General features: G+C 39.7%; 2 protein-coding genes across 4 annotated transcripts in view; one reads left to right on the forward strand and one right to left on the reverse strand.

The window, feature by feature from the left end:
* LOC119695379 (interleukin-31 receptor subunit alpha-like) overlaps nucleotides 1–7,894 on the reverse strand; it is a 108,272-nt gene extending 100,378 nt beyond the window's left edge. Inside the window, exons 1-2 of the mRNA XM_038123757.1 lie at nucleotides 7,872–7,894; nucleotides 5,600–5,653 (exon numbers count right to left, since the gene is read on the reverse strand). Of these exons, the coding sequence (XP_037979685.1) occupies nucleotides 5,600–5,648 (49 nt within the window). The 5' untranslated portion in view covers nucleotides 5,649–5,653; nucleotides 7,872–7,894. The remainder of the gene's footprint in view (nucleotides 1–5,599; nucleotides 5,654–7,871) is intronic.
* An 8,532-nt stretch (nucleotides 7,895–16,426) lies between these two features.
* Nucleotides 16,427–20,522, forward strand: part of MAST4 (microtubule associated serine/threonine kinase family member 4) — a 292,655-nt gene continuing 288,559 nt past the window's right edge. For all 3 annotated transcript variants that reach the window (XM_038123723.1, XM_038123724.1, XM_038123725.1), the window contains exon 1: nucleotides 16,427–16,798. In XM_038123723.1, the coding sequence (XP_037979651.1) occupies nucleotides 16,580–16,798 (219 nt within the window). In that variant the 5' untranslated portion in view covers nucleotides 16,427–16,579. The remainder of the gene's footprint in view (nucleotides 16,799–20,522) is intronic.

Raw genomic sequence — 20,522 nt, forward strand, 5'->3', positions numbered from 1 at the left:
ACAAGGCCCCACTTTCCTGGAGATGCTGAACATCTGCCTGTGCATGGGAAGCAGAGAATACATTCCTTGTTCTGCTTTGCTTGCTTGTGCCACTTTTGCTTTCCTACCCTTTCAGTTCTCTCCCCAGTCCTACTGATGGGACTGGGATTAAATCATTATGTTAAGATAATTTAATAATTTTTCATCTTATTTTTATTTACTATTGATATTTCACTCAAGCTGTAAACTCTGTGTGTCTTGCATTTATTTTTTTTACCTGTCTATTCAGTTGACCTTTTGGCACCATCTATTAAATGTGCTGAAATCTTGCTCTGTTGTGGTTTCTGAATTTGGGTTAAACCCATTTGGGTAGTTAAGCAGAATCAACATATATTAGACCAAAGTCAATAGCCCTGAAGGTTTGCTGATAGTCTGGCACTTCTGGAATTGTTCATTTCTGTCTTCATTTTTTGTTGAATAATCATCTGTATTAATTCGAATGCCACAGTAAACAGTTAAGTAAAGAAAAAGAAAGAACAGCTGATAGCTGTTTACTAAACAGTTAACAGTTTAGTAAAGAAAAATAAATTTATAAGAATTATTTGATTGTTATAAATTACTACAAATCAGGTAACTCTCTCTCCTCTATGGAGACATGTAGTCACCTCCCAAGACATATTGTCAGAGTGAATGCACAAGATATGGTTAATTTTGCTGCATGCATTTAATTGCTTCCCACAAAAAAAGAAATCATAATGAGGGGCTGGAACCAACTTTACTAAGTTGTTGCTTCATTAGTGGGTATCACTGGTTTGTTTGTGTACATGGAGCAGTGAGGAGGAAGAGGGAGTAGAGTCAGCTGTGGTGAATTTGGGAATTAATAATTTTTATAATCCCAGCCCGATACTGAAGATGACAGAAACTGCAAAGTTAGAGGAAGTACAACTTTTTGAAGGCATTGCCTTTTACTTTGGCTGTTCATTTTTGACCCCCAGATATTTTTAACATGTATCTGTAGTGACACTGCTCTCTAACTGGTAACTTATGCAAGGCTTGTTTAGGGGTTTCTCACCATGTAGAAATAATGACTGCAGTCACTCCAACCAGTCTGAGTTGTATGGATTACATTTATATACAAAAGATGTATACAACTGGTATTCAGGTTGTGGCTGTTTATGTGGCTAAATTCAGTTTGCCTCATGTCTGAGAAATAAATGTAAATAATTCAACAAAATCTTTTATATGGAATTCAAAATTTTGGCATCAACACTTTCCTAAACCATTACTCACCCATTACCAGAATAGAACTGATATCAGGGAACAGTGATCTATTACCAATTACACATTAAGTTCAAGTATCCACAAAAGCAAATAATGCATGTTTTGTGTTAAACATGATATACAACCTTAGCATATCAACTGCTTTTAGGTTCAAGGCTGACACCCTACATTAATCTCATTCTGCTCCCAAAGGACTGTAAATCCTCTTGAGGTGACTTTCAGAGAAAGCCATGGAGAAAATTTAGACTCCAACTATACCTTAGCATGTACCAGAGCAGTACTATACATGCACATGCTATCACAGATTTCTACCAGTTCCTGCCACGTGGCTCCTGAACTTCCCTGCCATAAAGGTAGACTGGATTTACTGGAGATCACAAGGCGCTTTTAGAGTAGGTGGAAGCTGGTAGTTAAGCTAGAGGTACCTTACAGCAACAGGTTTGTGTGTATGTGTGCATATGTATACATGTATAGAGCAAATCTGCTGATTTCAGCCTGCTTTGTCAAAGTACTGTGTAAATATAACATGATCTAGGAAGCTTTCAGTCCAGCTTTATGATGAAAGATGTCAGACCAGGCAGGAGTGCTGAGATACCTTCTAAGTACAAGAGAGGGCCATGTGTTCTTTATTTCAGTATTTTGAAATCATAACAGAGGTGCATTATAATGCCTATGGTAAACAAAATCATGATCTCAGTTTAGCTCTTTGTGGCCAAAGCTATCAATCAGAACCAGCACTTCTGTTTGTTATTTCAGAAGTGGAGATCAAAAAGGAAACGACGCTTTGGGAAGTTAGAATTAAATAACATGCATTCATTAGTTTGCACTGAGGCTATCTGGATAATAGCTATGTACTTTTTTAGATAGAGTCAACCTAATGCAGTTAGAAAACATTGAACCAATATTTAAAAATGTTGTCAAATAATAAGAATCACATATTTACCCTGGGTTAGCACCAAAGATGTCAGCATTTGAGAGCTAGGTGTTATGGTGCCCTGAATCTTTGTCTTATTAAACTCTCCACTGTATCACAGTAATTTGAAAATGAGAGGATGAAAAGCCACTGGCCAGTTGGGGGGTGAAAGGCAAATACGCATTGAAATAGTGCATGCAATCTGTGTTGCACCAATTGCACTAACCTGTGCTCTGCTGATTTAGATGTGTAGCTTTCCGATAGAGTGCATAGTAAAGTACAGCACCTCCCAGTAACAACTCCTGGGTGCAAAGGAAACTCAGTAAAAGTAGCCACTGACTGCTAGACAATCAGTCATATTTTCAGCCTGTTTCTTCTCCAGCTGTTGAGGTAATAAATAGGAAACTATTGCCATTTGAGACTGACAGTCCAAAGCTGCCTGTAAGAATGTCAGACAGACTTGCCTCTTTCTAACGTGTTTTTCCTCAAGCATATCTGCTTGAGTAATTTTGGAGAAGCCTCTTGAATGTCTGTCTCTATAAAATAAATCTAATGTGTAGGTAACAACCCATGGAAGAAAAAAAATATCGTATGTTAACTCTTGGTCTGTACATGAAGAATGTTTAAAGCAAAATAGCTATTGAGTGTCTGAAAATTGTGCTTTGTGTTGGTAGGGTGCTCTAAATACCTGCTTCCACATGGCTGTGGAAGTAGCCTGTTCCCTACTCTTCCTCACTGTACTCCTGGGTCTTGGCTTGGTTAACAGAACAGCTTCAGCCATGGAGGGGAATAGTGCTCTATTGACAGCAGGCAGGGGAATACACTGGTGGGACATGAGCATTTTTCTCCTATCTGATTGAGGTGGTAATCTTTCTTGATTCCTGAGTGAATGTTTTAGCCTTCCAGCTGTTTTATCAAAGAATCAGTGGAGAGGAAAGGTACTGGTGCTGCATTTGGAAAGCAATCTAAAATAACTGTATTCTGTGGGAGCCTGGGGCTACCTACACATTAAATAAACAGAGAAAACATCTATGAAATTCAGCTTTACAGGATGCATAAGCTAAGTTGTAAATTCCTGTAGGGTTCATTTGAGAGTGATGAAGGAACCAACTGGGGTAGAAAGAGTACATCCAAAAAGCAAGATGCTTTGTTAACCAAAGTTCTTTATCTACTGCCCTACACAGCTCAGTGTCAAATTCCTCCCCCGTCTACCCCACCCCAACTGGTAATATGTGCTTAAAAGTTGCTATGCAAAAGCTGCCTACAATTCACTCAAGCAGCAAATTCTAAAAAACTTTAATTCATTGCCAGTAGTTGCTATGTGTTATTTTGTCTTGCCAAAAATGATGTTTGTTCTTACCTCCTATGGAACATGGAAAATTTGTAAGTTTGAACAACAGGTACTACCCAGTGCAGGTATAATTCACCCTATCATGCATAAAGCAAGCAAGTTGAGTAATTAATGATCACGATTTAAGAATTCAAGTAGACAGAGTAACAATTATACATCAATGTTTCATTTCTACTAAAAGCTGTATACCAGCACTTTCAGTGCTCTGTGATTCAACAAGAAAGCATTAAGCACATATTTCAAGATAAACACCACATATCAATGCTTCTGGACCAAATTCTGATTACAGAAGTATGCATGTATTAGAGATGTGCATCTCATGGGGAATACTTCATTTTCCACAATATATTAGTTTGTCTGGCTGGGCTTCAACTTCAGAAGAAATGAAGCACTGCATGAAGAGCTAACATACCAGGAAAAGTCAGGGCTACATCCAACTCTCCATCTCAGGCAGCTACAAGAGGAAAGTGCTTGCCCACCTCTGCAGTTCTACAGCCTCAAATGGAGTAAAATTCAGCACCTTTTACTGGAAGTTTGAACCAGCTTGCTCTGGTTTTGGTTTGGCATAAGTGTCAAATTTTGACAGAAGCCCAAAAAAATCTGTGTTTATTATACTTCTTTGGTGTTAACTACAAACAATTAAATGTGTCCCGAAAGTCAGTAGGTATTCCAGTGACTCCGGTTTCTATAAATTTTTTGTGCTTATCTTTTTGAAGACATTTAATAACGTACAATTTTGACTGTTGCTTCATATCTTTTACAGCTTAAATGGTCCTTATGCAAGAAAAATTTTCTTTCCTGTGGTATCACAGTATCACAGAATTACCTAGGTTGAAGAAGAATTTTGAGATCACAAAGTCCAATCTATGACCTAACACCACCTTGTTAACTTGACTATGGCACTAAAGTGCCACATCCAATCTTCTTTTAAACATCTCCAGGGATGGTGACACCACCACCTCCCTGGGAAGCCCATTTCAATGCCCAATCTCCCTTTCTATGAATAATTACTTTCTGAAGTCTAACCTAAACCTCCCCTGGTGCAGCTTAAGACTGGCTCCTCTTGTCCTGTGCCTGTGGCCTGTAGCCACCTGGCTACACCCTCATTTCAGGCAGGTGTATGGAGTCACAAGGTCTCTCCTGAGCCTCCTTTTCTCCAAGATAAACAATCCCAGCTCCCTCAGCTGTTGCTCATAGGACTTGTGCTTCAGACCCTTCACCAGCCTTGCTGCCCTTCACTGGACGTGCTCCAGCACCTCAACATTCTCCCTATAAACTGAGAGGCCCAGAACTGGACACAGGATTCAAGGTGTGGCTCACCAGTGCCCAGTACAGGGGGGCAATCCCTGTCCTGTCCTGCTGATCCAGGCCAGGATGCCATTGGCCTTCTTGGTCACCTGGGCACACCCTGGCTCATGTTCAGCCACTGTCACCAGCACCCCCAGGTCCCTTTCTGCCTGGCCACTGTCCAGCCACTCTGTCCCCAGCCTGTAGCACTGCAGGGGATTGTTGTGGCCAAAGTGCAGGACCTGGCACTTGGTCTTGTTAAACCTCAGATTGTTGGACTCAGCCCATCTATCCAGCCTGTCCAGGTCTCTCTGCAGAGCTCTTCTACCCTTCAGCAGATCAATGCTCACACCCAGCTTGGTGTCATCTGCTAACTCATTCCAATCATCAGAAAATATATTTTCTGGACTGGGCCCAAGACAGATCCCTGGGGGACACTGCTAGTGACTGATCCCCAGCTGGATGCGGCACCATTCACCCCCGCTCTCTGGGCCCCACCAACCAGCCCAGTCTTAACCCAGTGAAAAATATGTGCACCAAATACCATGTTTCTGCTGAGCCTGCTGTGAATCAAATTAAACTCTGTGCATTGCATGATCTGAACTAGTAACCTGCACTGCTTAATCTTCATGTGGGCCTTCAATTTCTTTTATCACAGAAATGCAGGACCACATGTATTTTGACCCTGATAGTGAGCAGTGTAAACACCTTGTCAGTCATAAAATAAATGGATATTCATCTTGTGTCCAGAGAAATATGTGGTCTTATTGTAAGAAATTTTGAAATACCTGGCAGAAGAGACCACTCTCTCCTCTTCCAATTACTGTGATTTCTCATTAGAACTGTCAAAATATAAACATGATTTATTAGAGTTAAAAATTATTTTCATAAATATAAAATGAGTTACAAAGACACAAGCACTGCAATGACCTTATTGATTAGCTCAAAATATTTTAGCATTCCACCTGTTTTATCTCTCTTGTGTGTCTCTTAAACTGGTAGAAGCATTGCATTGTACAGGATGCTATGTAACAGTACAATAAAAGCCCCATTTATGCCAATAAAGCTGGTGAAATGTAATATAAATGTAAAAATCTTCTTCTCTCTGCTGCATTGTCTGGAGAAGGGGACTTTGCCACTATCTTGTCTTTTTCTTCTGACCCATGCAGGCTGCTGCACTTGCCACCATCTTGGAGGGAGGGGCTTCTCTAACCATTGTGTTTTCTTTGTTCCTGAGGAGTCCACAAGACTCAGTACCTTTGTATCTTGTGGTTATTGGTGTTATTTTGGTTGTTGCTGTTCTTTTTTTTAGCAAACTCTTATCTTTCCACTTCTATCTTCTTGCACTTGCCTCTCCATATTGGAGAAAGGGGAGTGGTTAAACCTAAAGGGGTGTAAGTTATTTTGAGTTTTCACCCCACATAATTGTCTTAAACTAAGAAACTTTTGCAGAACACTAAGTAATAATTTGTTTGAGATTTGTGTTTTCAAATCATACTATATATTAATATGGTATGACATTACATAAAAATCTCTGGTCTAATATATAAATTTTACAGTATTCAGAACTGAATGTTATCCCAAAATGCATGTTACTATTCAAATGTACATATTCTCCATAGAACAGAAAGAAAGGACAACCTATAAACTTAGATATCTTGATTCTATTTACTTGTTTTAAATAACACACTTGCTCATTCACATGGCAAAAACAATTTGGCAAATCAAAATGAAACAATTATTTCAAGTTAGACAAGAAGTGATTGTGCATATCTTAGTATATCTATCCAACTACAGAACTGGATAAATACTATGACTGTGAAAAGAACATTGGTAAACTAAAAAAAATTTGTTCAACAGAACCATTGCAATAAGAAATTCATTCATTTGCAAATCAGTCTTCACATTATTTAACATGTAACATCTTAACATCTTAGAAATTAATAAACACTCAAAGCAATTATTTTATATATAAAAAAGACTGATTATGCATCAAGTTGCATCAAGAGTGGTTTTCTATTTTTTTTTATAGACATACACAAGTATTTCTATGAGCCTTCGGTAGCTGATACTACATGACAAAGTCTGTCACAGCAGGCACACCTGCGTGTGTAACTCACTTCCTGATTGCACAGAGACTTCTCAGAGGGGCAGAGGTGCACAATCACAGCTGGCCAGCCTGAGATGCTGATGAAATCATACAGTCAGCAAAGGGCAAACACTTCCCACTTCTACTAGCCCTCTGGGCTCCAAAAAACTTTCCAACCTCTGTTTTCTACATTGTAGAAAAGTTCAAGGATTACTTTACATTGCTTGTCTTACATAAAATTTGTACTCATTTAATGAATTATGCTTTAGTTATTCACAACTATAATGTGTTTGCATTAACTCTGCTATATAAAATATAATGTTGGGTTAATAGCAGGATAATTTCCCCATGGAAAAGAATGATGACTTCAACCCTCCTGGAGTAGAATAAAATGCTGCAGGGATAGGAGACCTTATTATCTTTAACTCCCTAAATCCTACCATAACAGATGAACTGAAAAATAGCTTATGTGCTTTGGATAAATTTTTCATTCAACAAATTAACATGATCTAGGGCGGAAAGATACGTACATATTATATCCTTTCTAAGAATTCTTTAGCTTTCATGTCACTGACAAATTTTTAGGTTTTTTTTAACTGGATGAAGTATTTAATAATTTGATTTGTCTGTAATTTCATTTTAAAAGTCATTACTAAATCCATCAGGACCTAGAGCTGTGTTAGAGTGATTGAATATCCTTATAAAGTTCCCCTATATTTGCCATCAGTTTTAATTATCACAGTAAATGCATTTCAGTGACAGTAAAAATGTAACACATCAAAATGGCTATAAATGGTTTTGAAAACTTGAAAACATTCCTTTTGAATGAACAAAGTGTTGCTGTTGAAGGAACCTTTAAAACAGCTATTTAAGAAGTCACTGAACCTCTTTTTGCTAAATTGTTGATTATATTATTGAAAAGAATTGATTTTTTGTTTAATTTTAAGGAATGGCTAAGACAGTTTACTCACCTTAGTATCTCATGAGTTTACTTCAGACTTTTTTTTGTGTTCTTTACCTGCAATATTGGAAGAACTTTATTGAGTGGGCCATAATCAAGGCTTCCTGGGTAACAGTATACAATCAGATGCCTTATAGTACTAAAAAGCAGTACTGTGTTATAAGTTACATGGTCAAATATCAGGCTCATTTCAGACAAACTCTGAGTGATTTTTTTTTTGTCATACACAAAAATGTTTTTACTCTATGAACTAAGGTAGATCTGTGATGAAATTAGGCTGCATTCTCATAAAGATGATAAAATCACATTCCTGACAGAAAGGTGTTCCTCCCACAAAATGCTGTCTCTTATTCTGAAGCATGAAAACACAGGAGCTTTGTATTGAGTCACTGTGAGAATTTTAAGTGTGATTAGACAGTGCATTTTTTTTGATGTATTTTTGAAATGGCCAAATTGTTTTGGTTGAAAATTCAATAAATGCAAATCCACCCACCCCCAAAATAAAATAGCCTAACAATGGCAACAAAAATCCCACACACATTATTGATCACAACTTCAGCTAAATTCTCATCATAGAAAACATCAGTCTGAATGAGTGCAATTTCGCAAAGTTATAAGCAGCCCAGGCAGACTCTTGTGATAATGAAAGTATTGGGCCAGATAATAAGACCACTACTAAAAGTGGATCACAATACATATCCCAAATTTTGATATATTTCTTAAATGTTTGTGTTGGCAAAGTTTGGGCCGGGACAGTGATTCAGACAAGAAACTTTTCTGTACATGACTAGATTTTTTGGTCTGAATACTTTCATCATGTTTTTGAGGTCTGTGAATCAGTCTTTCTGTTATTACACTTACTAGTTACAAAGGAGGAAAGTGTCACTAGAGAAGCATAATCTTTCTACACTTAGTAAATGAAGACAAGCTTGCTTAAGCACTTCAAGTTTATTACATTATTACCATATACAGGTTAGAAAAATGAAATGTTGCATAAACAAAGATTTTTTTAAACACAAACACAAATATTTAGAGAGCATTGCTTTGAACACAGAGAACAACATTGAGAAGGTGCAAATTTGATCTGTGTTGTTGACACTAAAATTGCTGAATTATTAAATTGTCTGTGGAAATTGCATTAATGCATAAAAATCTTGGTTTACTTTAACAGACCTTATAATTTTCAAAATATATTTATTATTATGATTACTATCATCATCATCATCATCATTTTTTTCCACATTTTGAAGGACTTACTCACTTTTTCCTGAGAGAAAACATCTCTTAATATATTTGGCAGTCTGTGTGGGTTTGCAGAATCTAGAGGAATCCTCTTGGAGAGGAAGCCAAGGCCAGCTGAGCAACAATATATATTATTTTCAGAGCTAGCTCCTTCAAATTAGCTTCCTACATAAAATTACCTGCGTTTCAGATTTTTAGGTGGCTTTTAAGGATCCGTTGTACATATTTAGGAATCTGGCTCGAAGCATGTACTTTTTAAAGTGTTGATCACTACTTCTAATCTGGAACATAAGAAATGTTTGAATTTTAAACATGCAAGCTTTGGATAAGTTGAGAGTTTCCTACATCCCTGTCAGTGGAGTTTTTATTTTAAACTGGCAGTTACTGGCATAAACAGCACTTAAATTTTGGCAGTAAATGAATCTAAGAATATGGATTTGTCAACTTCAGCTACCAAAACACTACTGTAAAATATTTATTTTTAGACCTAGCTGTCCTAGGATGAAATTGCCAATCAAACAAATACAGCATAGAATAAAAATTGAAAAACCTATGGTTGAGGTAATATTTTAGCAAGTAAGCCAATGGATATAGAATGGTACTGTTAATATAAATTGATCTATCAAGCTACAGGTGAAATAAAGGCCAGATTTTGATGTAGAATCTACTGAATTTGTAGCATGCCTTACCTCATGCCATACATAAAGGCTAGGCAAAAGTACGTAAGATCTGAAGGCTATGCATCTCTCTTGACAGGAGCAAGCTTCTAGCAGAGACAAAGTAAACAGAGAATTCAGTCACCTTTAGCAGGCCTTCCACTCATGTAAATCTTTCATCACAGTGGTCGTTGTTAAAACAGTGAATTTCTTCCCTCTTCAGACTCCACACAGAAACACAGAACTCAGTTTTGATACATGGTGGGACACAAATATAGTCAATGACAAAGTATCAATAAGAAAATAAAGGACGAATTCCTGTGCCATAATATTTTACTTCAAAAATAGAAGGTAGGCTGCAAAAGAGGTAATTCTTGCTATTAAAATCTTGCAAGTTTAAAAAAAAAAAAAAGGTAAAGCAATACTTTGAAAAGAAACCCCACAGCCCTTTTTTTTTCTAATTCTGGTAGACAGAGCAAATAAAAATTGGCTTTTGAATATTTTACTTTACACGAGGTATTTATGCTAAAAATTGCATCAGTCTTGTTAAGTATGTGATGTCTACCTAGCCTAAGAGTCATAACAATTTGAGTTTGGGAGATGATTCTACTTTAATGGGAGGGAGATTAGAAAAGAGTAAAACTGTGAATATTAATCCTATTTACATGTACAGCAAGGACTTATTTTTGCTCATTCTCTGAATGTCTGCACAAACAATACCATTTAAGTACTGTGGCACCATTTTTAGTGTTCCCACACAATAACTGATTTCTCAGAGAAAATCACACCTTTTCCTCAAACACTCTGCCTGCTTTATTTAGGAACTGTGAGGCCTGGGATGAGGGCAGGCAGAGCTTACAGAAACCTCGTGGGCTGCCTCAAACCTGCTTTTACCTCAGCTGTTGCCATGGAGCTTTGGAGAGTTTGACAATTCAGGACAATCACTGGATCTCATATTCACTTTCCATTTTCATGTTTTTCAAAGAGGTTCTTGATAACACTTGCTGAGAAGGATTTCTTTCCACAAACTTTGTAGTCCATAATAACACTGTCAAACACAGCCTCAACATTTATGGAAAGGATGCTGTGTAGAATTGAAGGTGTCTAAACTTATCCAGGGAAGTCCAATACCCCATGGAGCATGAAAAATGAATGATTTCTGAAGATGCAGGTGTGAATTAGGTTTACACCTGTTGAGATAAAGATTAAAATATTGTTTGGGAGTTAAAAATATCATCATTAAAAATAATGGTTAGAATACACCACAGGATGTAGCCATGCTTTAGATTACATTTAGCAGTCCACACCTGTCTATGCTTCTCAGACTATGAGGCTGGAAACACAACCCAAGTGCAAGAGCTCTTCCCTTCTCCCTACTATATCTACAGCTGGAGTTATGGTTAGCTCCAATTCCCATCCTGAATTCCCATCTCTTCCTGCCCATCTGATCTTAATAAGACTGGTCTTCATAACACTCTTGACTGGGCACCAGGATACTGCCATGATGAAGTGGGAAATTAGCATCTTTCTTCTTCTTGAGTTCCAGCACTCTGAAGCAAGACTGATAATCTTTGTTAAAATATGAAAAGCTATCATTTTCCCATAATTTTATGAGAGTCATAGCATTCACCTTGAATAAAGCAGATTTTGCGGAAAGAGGTCTTAGAATGAGTAACCTTCCAGTTGTATGCCAGCTGGTAACAGGGCTGTGCCATGTTTACTGCTCTTCCCCGCTGCTGGCATGTCCCTATATATCCCTGATATACAGATGTTGTGAAGGTGAGGGAGAAATTATGGAAGGCTCCTTGCTCAAGGGTTATCCATCAAAAAACTGAGCACCTCTGCCAGCAGACTGGTGCAGAAACTCCACACAACGTGACAGCAGTACACTTCTGAATCTGAAGTCAGATTAAAACAGTTTAACTTGTATTTTTCCCTTCCAGCACAGGCTCCCAGCCTCCCTGAATCTGCCTGAAACTGAGGGTGGGTTTCTGATATTTAGTCATAGTGGTATAACCCCAAAGCAACACCTTGAGGGAGACCTGACAAGGGGATCACTCACTGTGTTGTGTTTCCCCACATTCCTGTACAGCCTTCCAATGCTCTGTGATGTGTACTGTGTTGAGCAGCATTTCTTTTTTTTAATACAGAAGGTAATAGAAATGTGAATGTCAGAGTGTAAACATCTGCCAGTGGTTTCATCTAAGCATGATTTTCTGCAGGTCTTGGGACAGTGATTCATGCAGTGCTCATGCAGGTCCTCAAGTGCCAGTAATCTGGAAAAAGAGTCTTTAGCAATTACACTGTTTAGTCCATATCACATAATCTCTAGCTATCGAGATGGTGACACTATTTGGTCTTGATAAAGGCACCTGCAGCAGGTGGGGGCCTACACTATTTGTGTTTACTTCCCTGGCAAAGACATTTTACATCTAGTAAATTATATGTTCATTTAAAATGTGAAATGTTTTATTTTTTCTCATTTTTATTAGATTTGAATGCAATATTTCTGTCCATGCATATGCCTATTTTTGCTAGGATTTACAATGTAACATGACTAGCTTGTTAATGCCTTTTGATATGATCTGAATCTAATCAGCATGTTCAAATGCCCTTGTTTCATGCTCTGCAAGTGCTAGGGAAAGTAAATTGTGCCTCACATTCGTTGTCAAAAAGGCTTTTTAATGGTAAGAAGGAGTCTCAGAATTGATTCTCTTAAAGAGGTACAAAGTCGATTCTAAGCTCTAAGGAGATTTTCAGACATAAAAAGAAGGGATCTCCAAACTGTGCTGTATGACACAGGTGGTACCTGTGTCAGTTCAGAGATGAGAGTTGTCCTTATGCATGCTTTTATTCTCTTCCAGCCTACCTCTGCTGTTTGTGTTGGTGAGTATTCCCGCCACTAACACTATTGAGTTGAACCCCACCAAATGAAAGCTTTTGAATTCCTGATTTGGATACTGCTTGAGCATGAATATGTAGCGATAAAACATCACATAAAAACGGAGTGTCGTCTTTATGACCCTGTAACATGCATTCTCAATAAATCAGGATTCCCAAGAAAAACAACTCTCATTCCAAGTTTACTGCTAGAGCTGGGAGGAGCATTTAAAAGTACAAGTTCCTGTTTGCCCATTTTCTGCTAGTATTTCAGGTAGACAGCTTTGCCTCTTTTTCAGAGAAAAGGATGGCAGAAAGGAAGGAAGCACTAATGAAACATTTATATACCACCAGTGCAAAAGTCTAGAATTAAATATTGAAAGGCCTATTCGTATTACAATTTGCATTCAGGATTGGCACTAATTGGCAATGCTGTTGGCAGTCTCAACGGGGAGGGCAAGAACTGAGTAAGCATGGAGACTTACTCATCCAAAGAAGTGGTTCTTCCAGGTCAGGTTTAATGCACATTTACTATGCAGAAAGGGAAGCACAGCGCTGTTGTTGCTGAAAGTGTAACTATCTTATTTGGAGAGCCTTGCATTTGCCACATCAGTCAGTTTTGCCTAGGGATTTTCTCAGGTGCTAACCCCACTGTCAATGTATTTTGAAAACTGTTTCTTACCAGAGGTAGACTTTTGCCTAAATACTCAGAATCAAAGAGTTAGATGAATATTCTAAGCAGTATAAAAAAGAATTTGATGGAATATTGCCTAGATCAAAAAGGCAATGATTTGAAGACAATTGATGTCATGGAACTGATGTAGTAGCTACTGTAAAGCTCTACTTTTTTTTTGTATTTGACTAATTAAAGCTGTAATATGGGACAGATGTTTGCCCTGCTGAAACCACTGTCCCACCTTTTAAAATTTTTTCATGAGCTTCACAGTCTTTCTCTCTGACTTCTCTGGTTTATTCAATACACTGCTGCAATGTTTACTTTTTTGCCTGTCATTTTTGATTCCCCACTATCATTTATTGGTAAAGATCCTGATCTTATCTTGAAGTGCCAATTACAAAGCCAATTATTATCTTTCTATTTTACTTTTCTTGCTGTCTCATGTACAGATATTATTTGCTGACAATTTTTTTCTATACCTCTTCATGCCTTTTTCCAGTGTTTCCTCTATACCTTGGTATCTTGTGCCAAACTTGTCAATAAATCCATTAGCCTGTCATTCTCTCAGTCCTTCAAGACAGCACAGTGTAAGAATTTCCCAAGCATGAAGAAACAGGTATATATTCAGGGAGTTTTGAGATGAATTTTATTTATTCTCCTGTATTTTGTTTTCAGCTAACTGACATGACAGCAGTGAATAGCACACATCTTGAACAGCTGTAACTGCACAGAGTGGGTGACTGCTGTGTGTACTGGGGGGAGGACAGAGAGCAGACCAGAGAATGGCTGCTTGAAAATGTACTGGTGGAAAAAAGTGTCTAAATGGGTGAATGTATCCAAAACTGAGCCAGCCACCTGTAATAGCTGACATCAGACCACTCTACACCCTTCTCTCCATATTCTCCACCAAATGAGTCCACTGCATGACTCTGAGCTAGTGCTCAAAGCTTATTATATATGGACTTCTTCTCAACAAATGTTTTCAAAATGAGCTTCTCAAATCATGCTAGCTATTCAGTGTTTTGCTACAAAGTACCTCGCTGATTTGTGATGGGGAAGTGGAGGCAACAGTGCTTTTCCCAGGAAGGAAAATGAGGTAAGCTTCCTTCTTTGCTGCTTTTAGCTTTAACTCCCTTTCAGTAACTATAGGTAACATAGCATCCCTCTTCTGTTCCTGTAAGATAATGTTAGCAGAGCACGTGATCTTACATAGTCTAGAGGCCAGAGCATAACAATACCATCACTTGTCTTTATAACTCTGGGGTGATATAATAAATTTTGAGTGCCTTCTTAGATTTCAATTTATGGCATAAATTAGAGCAGTTCAGTGACTATTCTAATGTATTCCTTGCTGCCCCCAGATTACAAGGGCTGTTCTGGCAGCTGATAATAACTGAAGTGTAGAAGTGCTTTGGCTAAGCTCTATTTTTTTCCAGTCTCATCTCTGGCAGCAAGAGAAAGAAATGACAGAGACCTGCAGTGTTGCTTTTCACCACCTGGCAATTTCCTTATACATTGTGAAGAACAGGTAGGAAATTAAGCAACTTGTTCTGCTGTGAGGATGACACCAGAGGCGGATTCTGACAGGAAAAGGTTTAGTTTTATAATCAAGGACTCAAGAATTATGAATAAGTCCAGGTTTTGGAGATATAACAACTTATGTGCAGAACGAGGAGTACCAACGAGGAACTCTTTTCTGGTTTAACTGGTTAGTTAAAATTATTTAGCTAGGTTTGGAGCAGTATATGTGTGTAATTCATTTAGCCAAAATCAGTTTTTGCCTGTGTGTGTATATTTCATATTTCCTTATCATTAAATATTGGTATAGGCAAATTTCTGGGTCAAATTCTGTCCCTAGTGACTCTTATAATCCTCTTCCACAATAAATTAACTTTCAGAGGTCTGGTCTAAATACTGATTAGAAACCACAGAGCTATCAGCATTGTTACAACATAATATTTAGCATCAAATGCTTGCTCTAAACAGAGAAGGACTGAGATTTGGAGAATTGTGAATCATTGTTTTTCCTTCCACTAGTAATCTCATGACCCATTTAATGATAATAATAGTAAAAATAATAACAGTGGTAGTAGTAGTCATACTGGATAAACGGATCAAATTAGAAATCTGAAAAAGCAGAGACTTGCATTCTGGTTCCTATTTTCATCAACTATGTACTGTTTTAATTAGAGCACATCAATAACTGGTCTGTGCTCACATTTATCTTTCTGTGAAATGGAGAAGATAGCTACTCTGTAGTGATGCTGTGGGACTTTCTTCATTACAAAAGCTCTTAGTCTGTTTTGATTTCACAATTGGATTAATCTGGGGTCCAGGAATAAGCAAATAAGGCCCTGGTATTTACTACCATATATTTATAAGTAGTATTAGTACATTAATTGAGGACCTGTTGTTCTCAGGAGAGGAAAAAAAAGAGAGATTTTTTTCAAATTAATATCTAAACAGTATTTTAAAAATTTACAGGATAACTGCGTTTAAAAGCCATTTAGGTCCTAAAAATGAAGGAATTTTCCAGGAAGAATTGCAAAAGCTTTCAGATGCCTAACTTTTGTCATCTGCTTTGGTTCCAGACTGAAAGCTTGGTCACAAATTCCAATGTCGATCCCGTTTGAAACACTCAAAGGGACTTCTGTTTGCTGCAAGATCACAACTAGGCATCTGTAGCCTTCTGCAAAATAATACGAACACGGCAAAATTGCTGCCATAAATTGCCGGTAGCTCCGTTTTAGAGGAAGCGAGGGGCGCAGAAAACCCTTACAATAATGTAAAATAGCTGCTCTTACTTAAACCCGTGACATCGCCCGGGAGCGGAGCGTGGCTCGCTGCGCCCACGCCGAGTCGATCCCGGCAGACCTCAGGCTCTGGCAGTCCCCGCTGCTCTCTCCGCACCGGGCTGCGGGCAGCGAGACCGGGCCGGCAGGGCGCCGCCAGCCGCGGGATGTCGCGAATTCTCCCCTGCCCCTGCCGCGGCGGGAAGCACCCCCTCGGTAGGGCAGACCCAGCCCCGCCACTTGCCGCCCTCCCGCCGCGCTCCGCCGCTCCGGGCCCGTCCTCCGCACCACTGGCTCCGCCCGGCCCGGCCCAGCCCGCCCCGCCCGCCCGCAGGCGCCGCCTGCCGCCCAGAGCGCGGTGCCTGGCCCGGCCCGGCCCGGGAGCGCCGCTGCCGCGCTGCGCTCTGCGGGGCGGGGGAGCGTGGCTGCCGGTGGCGGGGCATGCGGGCGGCACAGCTCTGAGCCCCCGGCCATGGCGGAGAAAGTTTCGGCGGCTTCGGAACGGGCGCGGGGCACCGGCCACGTCGGCTCCTCTTGCTCCGGCTCCTCCTCCGGTTCGGAAACTCTCTCCGAGGAGGGAGAGGGCGGCGGGGCGGCGACGGCCCCCGGCGGGACGACGGCTTCGTCGGAGCGGGCGATCCCCGGCGGGCGGGCAGAAGACGACGCCTCGCTGGAGGAGCGGGATGAGGAGGTGCGCGGGGTCGGGGCGGCGGCGGCTGCTTCTGTGCTCCGGGGCCGCGCCAGGAGCACCCGCGCAGCGCGGCCGTCCCGGGGGCGGGGCGGGGGTGACCCCGCGGCGGGGAGCGGCTTCGTGCCCACCTGGTGACAGCGCCTTCGCGTCAGTCTCCCCGGCTAAACCCGAGACGTTCTTGTTTCTGCTCGGCCAGCTCTAGCACTCTGGCTGCCGATTTTTGAGAGTTAGGGGGTATTGTATGGAGAGCGGATTTTTTGTTTTATGAGAGCTTGTTTATATATATGTGTGTGTGTGTGGTTTTTTTTTTTTTTTTTTTTTTTTTTTTTTTTTTTTTTTTTTTCCTTTTCCTTCCTATCCCCGAGCGTGTCATCTTTGGGAAGCGCCGCTCCAGAGCAAACTCTTTAATGCCAGAAGGAAGTGATGGGCAAGCCCCCACGCTACAGTAATCCCCTGGTGCCTGGTGAGAGCTTATGGCAGGCTGTGGATCATGGGGGAGCTCTGTGGGTGATAGATCTATAGCGTGATATGCTTGTTGTTCCCTTTCCTCTCCTGACCTAGCTACAATACCTACTAAGCACTCTTGAGACAAAACAACCACCCCACAATGTTACAGTAAAACAACCTTTTTGGGTCTTGAGATGGATTTTTAAAAATTATTTTATTTATTTCTTGTTGCATGATTCACACTTCTTAAATCTGTTTCAAGCCATGACCCCAGCCAAGTGCATTGTTCTGTCTGACTGCTGCTTTACTTTGCTTCGGTGCATCATCTCTTGTGTGCCTTACTTACGGTCTTTCGTTGTGGTCAACTTTTTAGTTTGCTCTTAGGTGGCGTTTTTTAAATTTGGCTTTATGCGGCTGGATGTCCGAAGGTTTTTTTGAGAAACCTGCATTTCTACAGGAATATCTGTTAAGCTGGTTGAAGTTATTTTCAACTAGTTGAGCTGTGGTTGTCAGGAATGTTTCCCTCTGCAGTAATGGCTGTTTATGTAGCTCCCGGTTTTCCTCTTTTCCTTGTGCGTCCTGTGCATTGATACAACTGTAGAGCAGTGTGATGAATTGGAACTAAATACACCTTTCTATATCTGCCTGCTTTTTTTTTTTTTCTTAAATACTCAAACTCAGACCAGGTTCCTTGCTTCTTTCAACTGCATGAGCCCCTGAAGAGTGGAATGTATTTGCAGTGAAATGCATTTACGATAGGAGTAGAGTGAATGTGAATATTTAAAAAAAAATATATGAACTTGCTTTTTCACTGCACTGAGTAGGAGCTCCATAGCTGCTGTTAGGATGGAGCACACTGCTAGGTGATTAAGATATCCTGGTTCTCGGCAGGAATGATACATGTGGGTGGGCCTGGGGCTATGCTTACCACAGTTATGTGGTGTCTAGATGGTTTAGTGCTCAGTTGGTAAGCCTGTATAATACCGTGTAGAAATATACAAAGTCTGTCTGTTCAGTTAGCTAAACACAGAGCTGCTGGCAGACCAGTGAATTTCTGGTAAAGGCTTGTTATTTCTGTTTATGCTTTGGAGATAAATTACAGGCATCTTTTGAGGTGACAGTATAGAGAAGGTAAGCCCAAAAATAACTCAACATTGCAATAGTGGAATTTTGAAATTCTGTAAGGGCAATCTGATATCTCACCATCAGTTAGTAGTGCTAGGAGATAGCAGCATAAACTCAAGTTCGTGTTGTGGTGGGAGAGTTTGCTTAGAATATGCAGCCTTATTCTGTCCCCTTTATTCCCCTGTGCTAGATTCCTTTATTACCTGAAACCAGATTTTTTTTTGCCTGTTTTTTGTGTGCTTTGATTTTGCCCATCCTTCCATTTTGGTGTAGTCAGTGTTTGCAGCTGAATTTCTGCCTACCTGCAGAACAACCTGGCAAATCCACCTGTGTAATAACTTATTTTTTGTGCAAGGACACCACTGTGCATTATAGTGCAGAGGTTAATTTGAAACTCAGAGAGCAGCTATTCACATGGAAATCCCTAAGGACAGTGGAAAAAAAGCAAGGCTGAGGTCCAAGATGTACATACAGATGATTTCAGGCTTACTTTATGTGCCACCTGCTGAAAGTATCCCATTGAGAGAAGTGCTTGAAGATACTGTTTTCACATTGATATCCTGTTTAATTACTGTCAAATAATGAAATGTTGATGTTCTCTGTGATTTTCTGTTACTGTATTCTTTTAGTTATATGGATCTCCAGTGTTTGATCCTGTGCTTGCAGGTTTCATTTCTCCTCTTGCCCTGTCCTTGTTCCTGTTGCCAGCATAGCAGAATTGAATCTGTTGTCACAGCTGTTCGGTATCCTTCAGACAGCAGTGGAACAGATTGTCCTTCTACCTCTATTTCTGCTTTAGCTGTCAGTAAATTCTTCTAAGTCATGACATATATTTACAAACTAAATAAATTATAGTTAGAAAACATGTAGATTTTCTCATACGCATTACCATTTCATATGGTATTTCAGTAGAACTATTTCTTCTTCTGTGACGTTATATAAGACATCCTTCACAAATTGAACCTGTCTCCTCCTGGATTTCTTTAGACTAAGCAGCCCCAGTGTCTTTCATCTTCTCCTGAAGAATGTGTTTCCAGACATCTGATCATTCTCATTGCTGTCCTGTATACTCATTCCAGCTGGTTACATCTGTCTTGAAGCACGATGTCAAAAAACTGGATGTCATACTCTGATTAACACCTTGCCAGATCTGCTAGAACAGAGAGATTATTTCAGAGGTTTCTCAAACACTGTTGTTTTTTACATATCCCAGACAGCTAATTTGCAGTTTGTGGTCCATTATGAGTTTTATGTCTTTTCCTGAAGAATGATATGAACCTTTCTACTCTATGAAAAAGTGGTTAGTCTCACCACCTCAGTGAAGAAAGCTTAATGCTGCTATCTAGAGTAGGTCAGCTTCTTTTATGTTCAGAAATTAGACTGTAGAACTGAAAGCATAACTCCTCTTCTGAGTATCATGTCTGAAAGAGTTAAGTTCTGGAAGGAAACAAGGAAGGAAAGGGTGGGAAGAAATGGTACATCACTTTTTTTTTCTTCCCTGTTGTCATTACTTCATCCTACAGTTGCATAAACTTCACCTTAAAAAAAGTAACAACAAAAACCCACAAAATACCGAAGAAAAGCAGTCCCGTATTTCATGTAAGCAAGAACAAGTAATAGTTTACAAGATTACAGTCGTCAGTTTCTGAAGTGTTTTTGATGTCTTACTTTTGAGATCTTAAGACACATGAGAATTAAATCAGGGTTTAACACCAACTTCTGAGAAGTGCTTTGCTTTTGGAACATTGAAGTGCTGTGGGTAGCAAGCACATAAACACAATGAATTCAAGCAGATTATTTGCCTTTGCTCTTCTGAGGTGAATGGCTAACTGCTGACAGCAGGCAGGATGGGATTGCATGGTGAAGGGCACTCAAGAACAATACTGCATAGATGATGGGTCACTGCATTTCTAATGCCATGTGGTTGTTTTTTTTTTTAATTTTTATTTTATCCGTATTCTCTTCAGAACTCTTTGCTGGAAAGAGTGTTTTGCAGACTATGAAGAGACGAGTTGTGGCTGGGTAACAGTATATTTTCTGTTGTAATCTGTCTGCTTCAGCTCTCTGTGAGTAGTCAATACTGGACTGGCATTGTGGAGGATAATGGACATTGAGGATAATAATTTTCATGGTGGCTTTCAAATCTTAGTCA

The sequence above is a fragment of the Motacilla alba genome, chromosome Z (assembly GCF_015832195.1).
Source record: "Motacilla alba alba isolate MOTALB_02 chromosome Z, Motacilla_alba_V1.0_pri, whole genome shotgun sequence".
Lineage (NCBI taxonomy): Eukaryota > Metazoa > Chordata > Aves > Passeriformes > Motacillidae > Motacilla > Motacilla alba.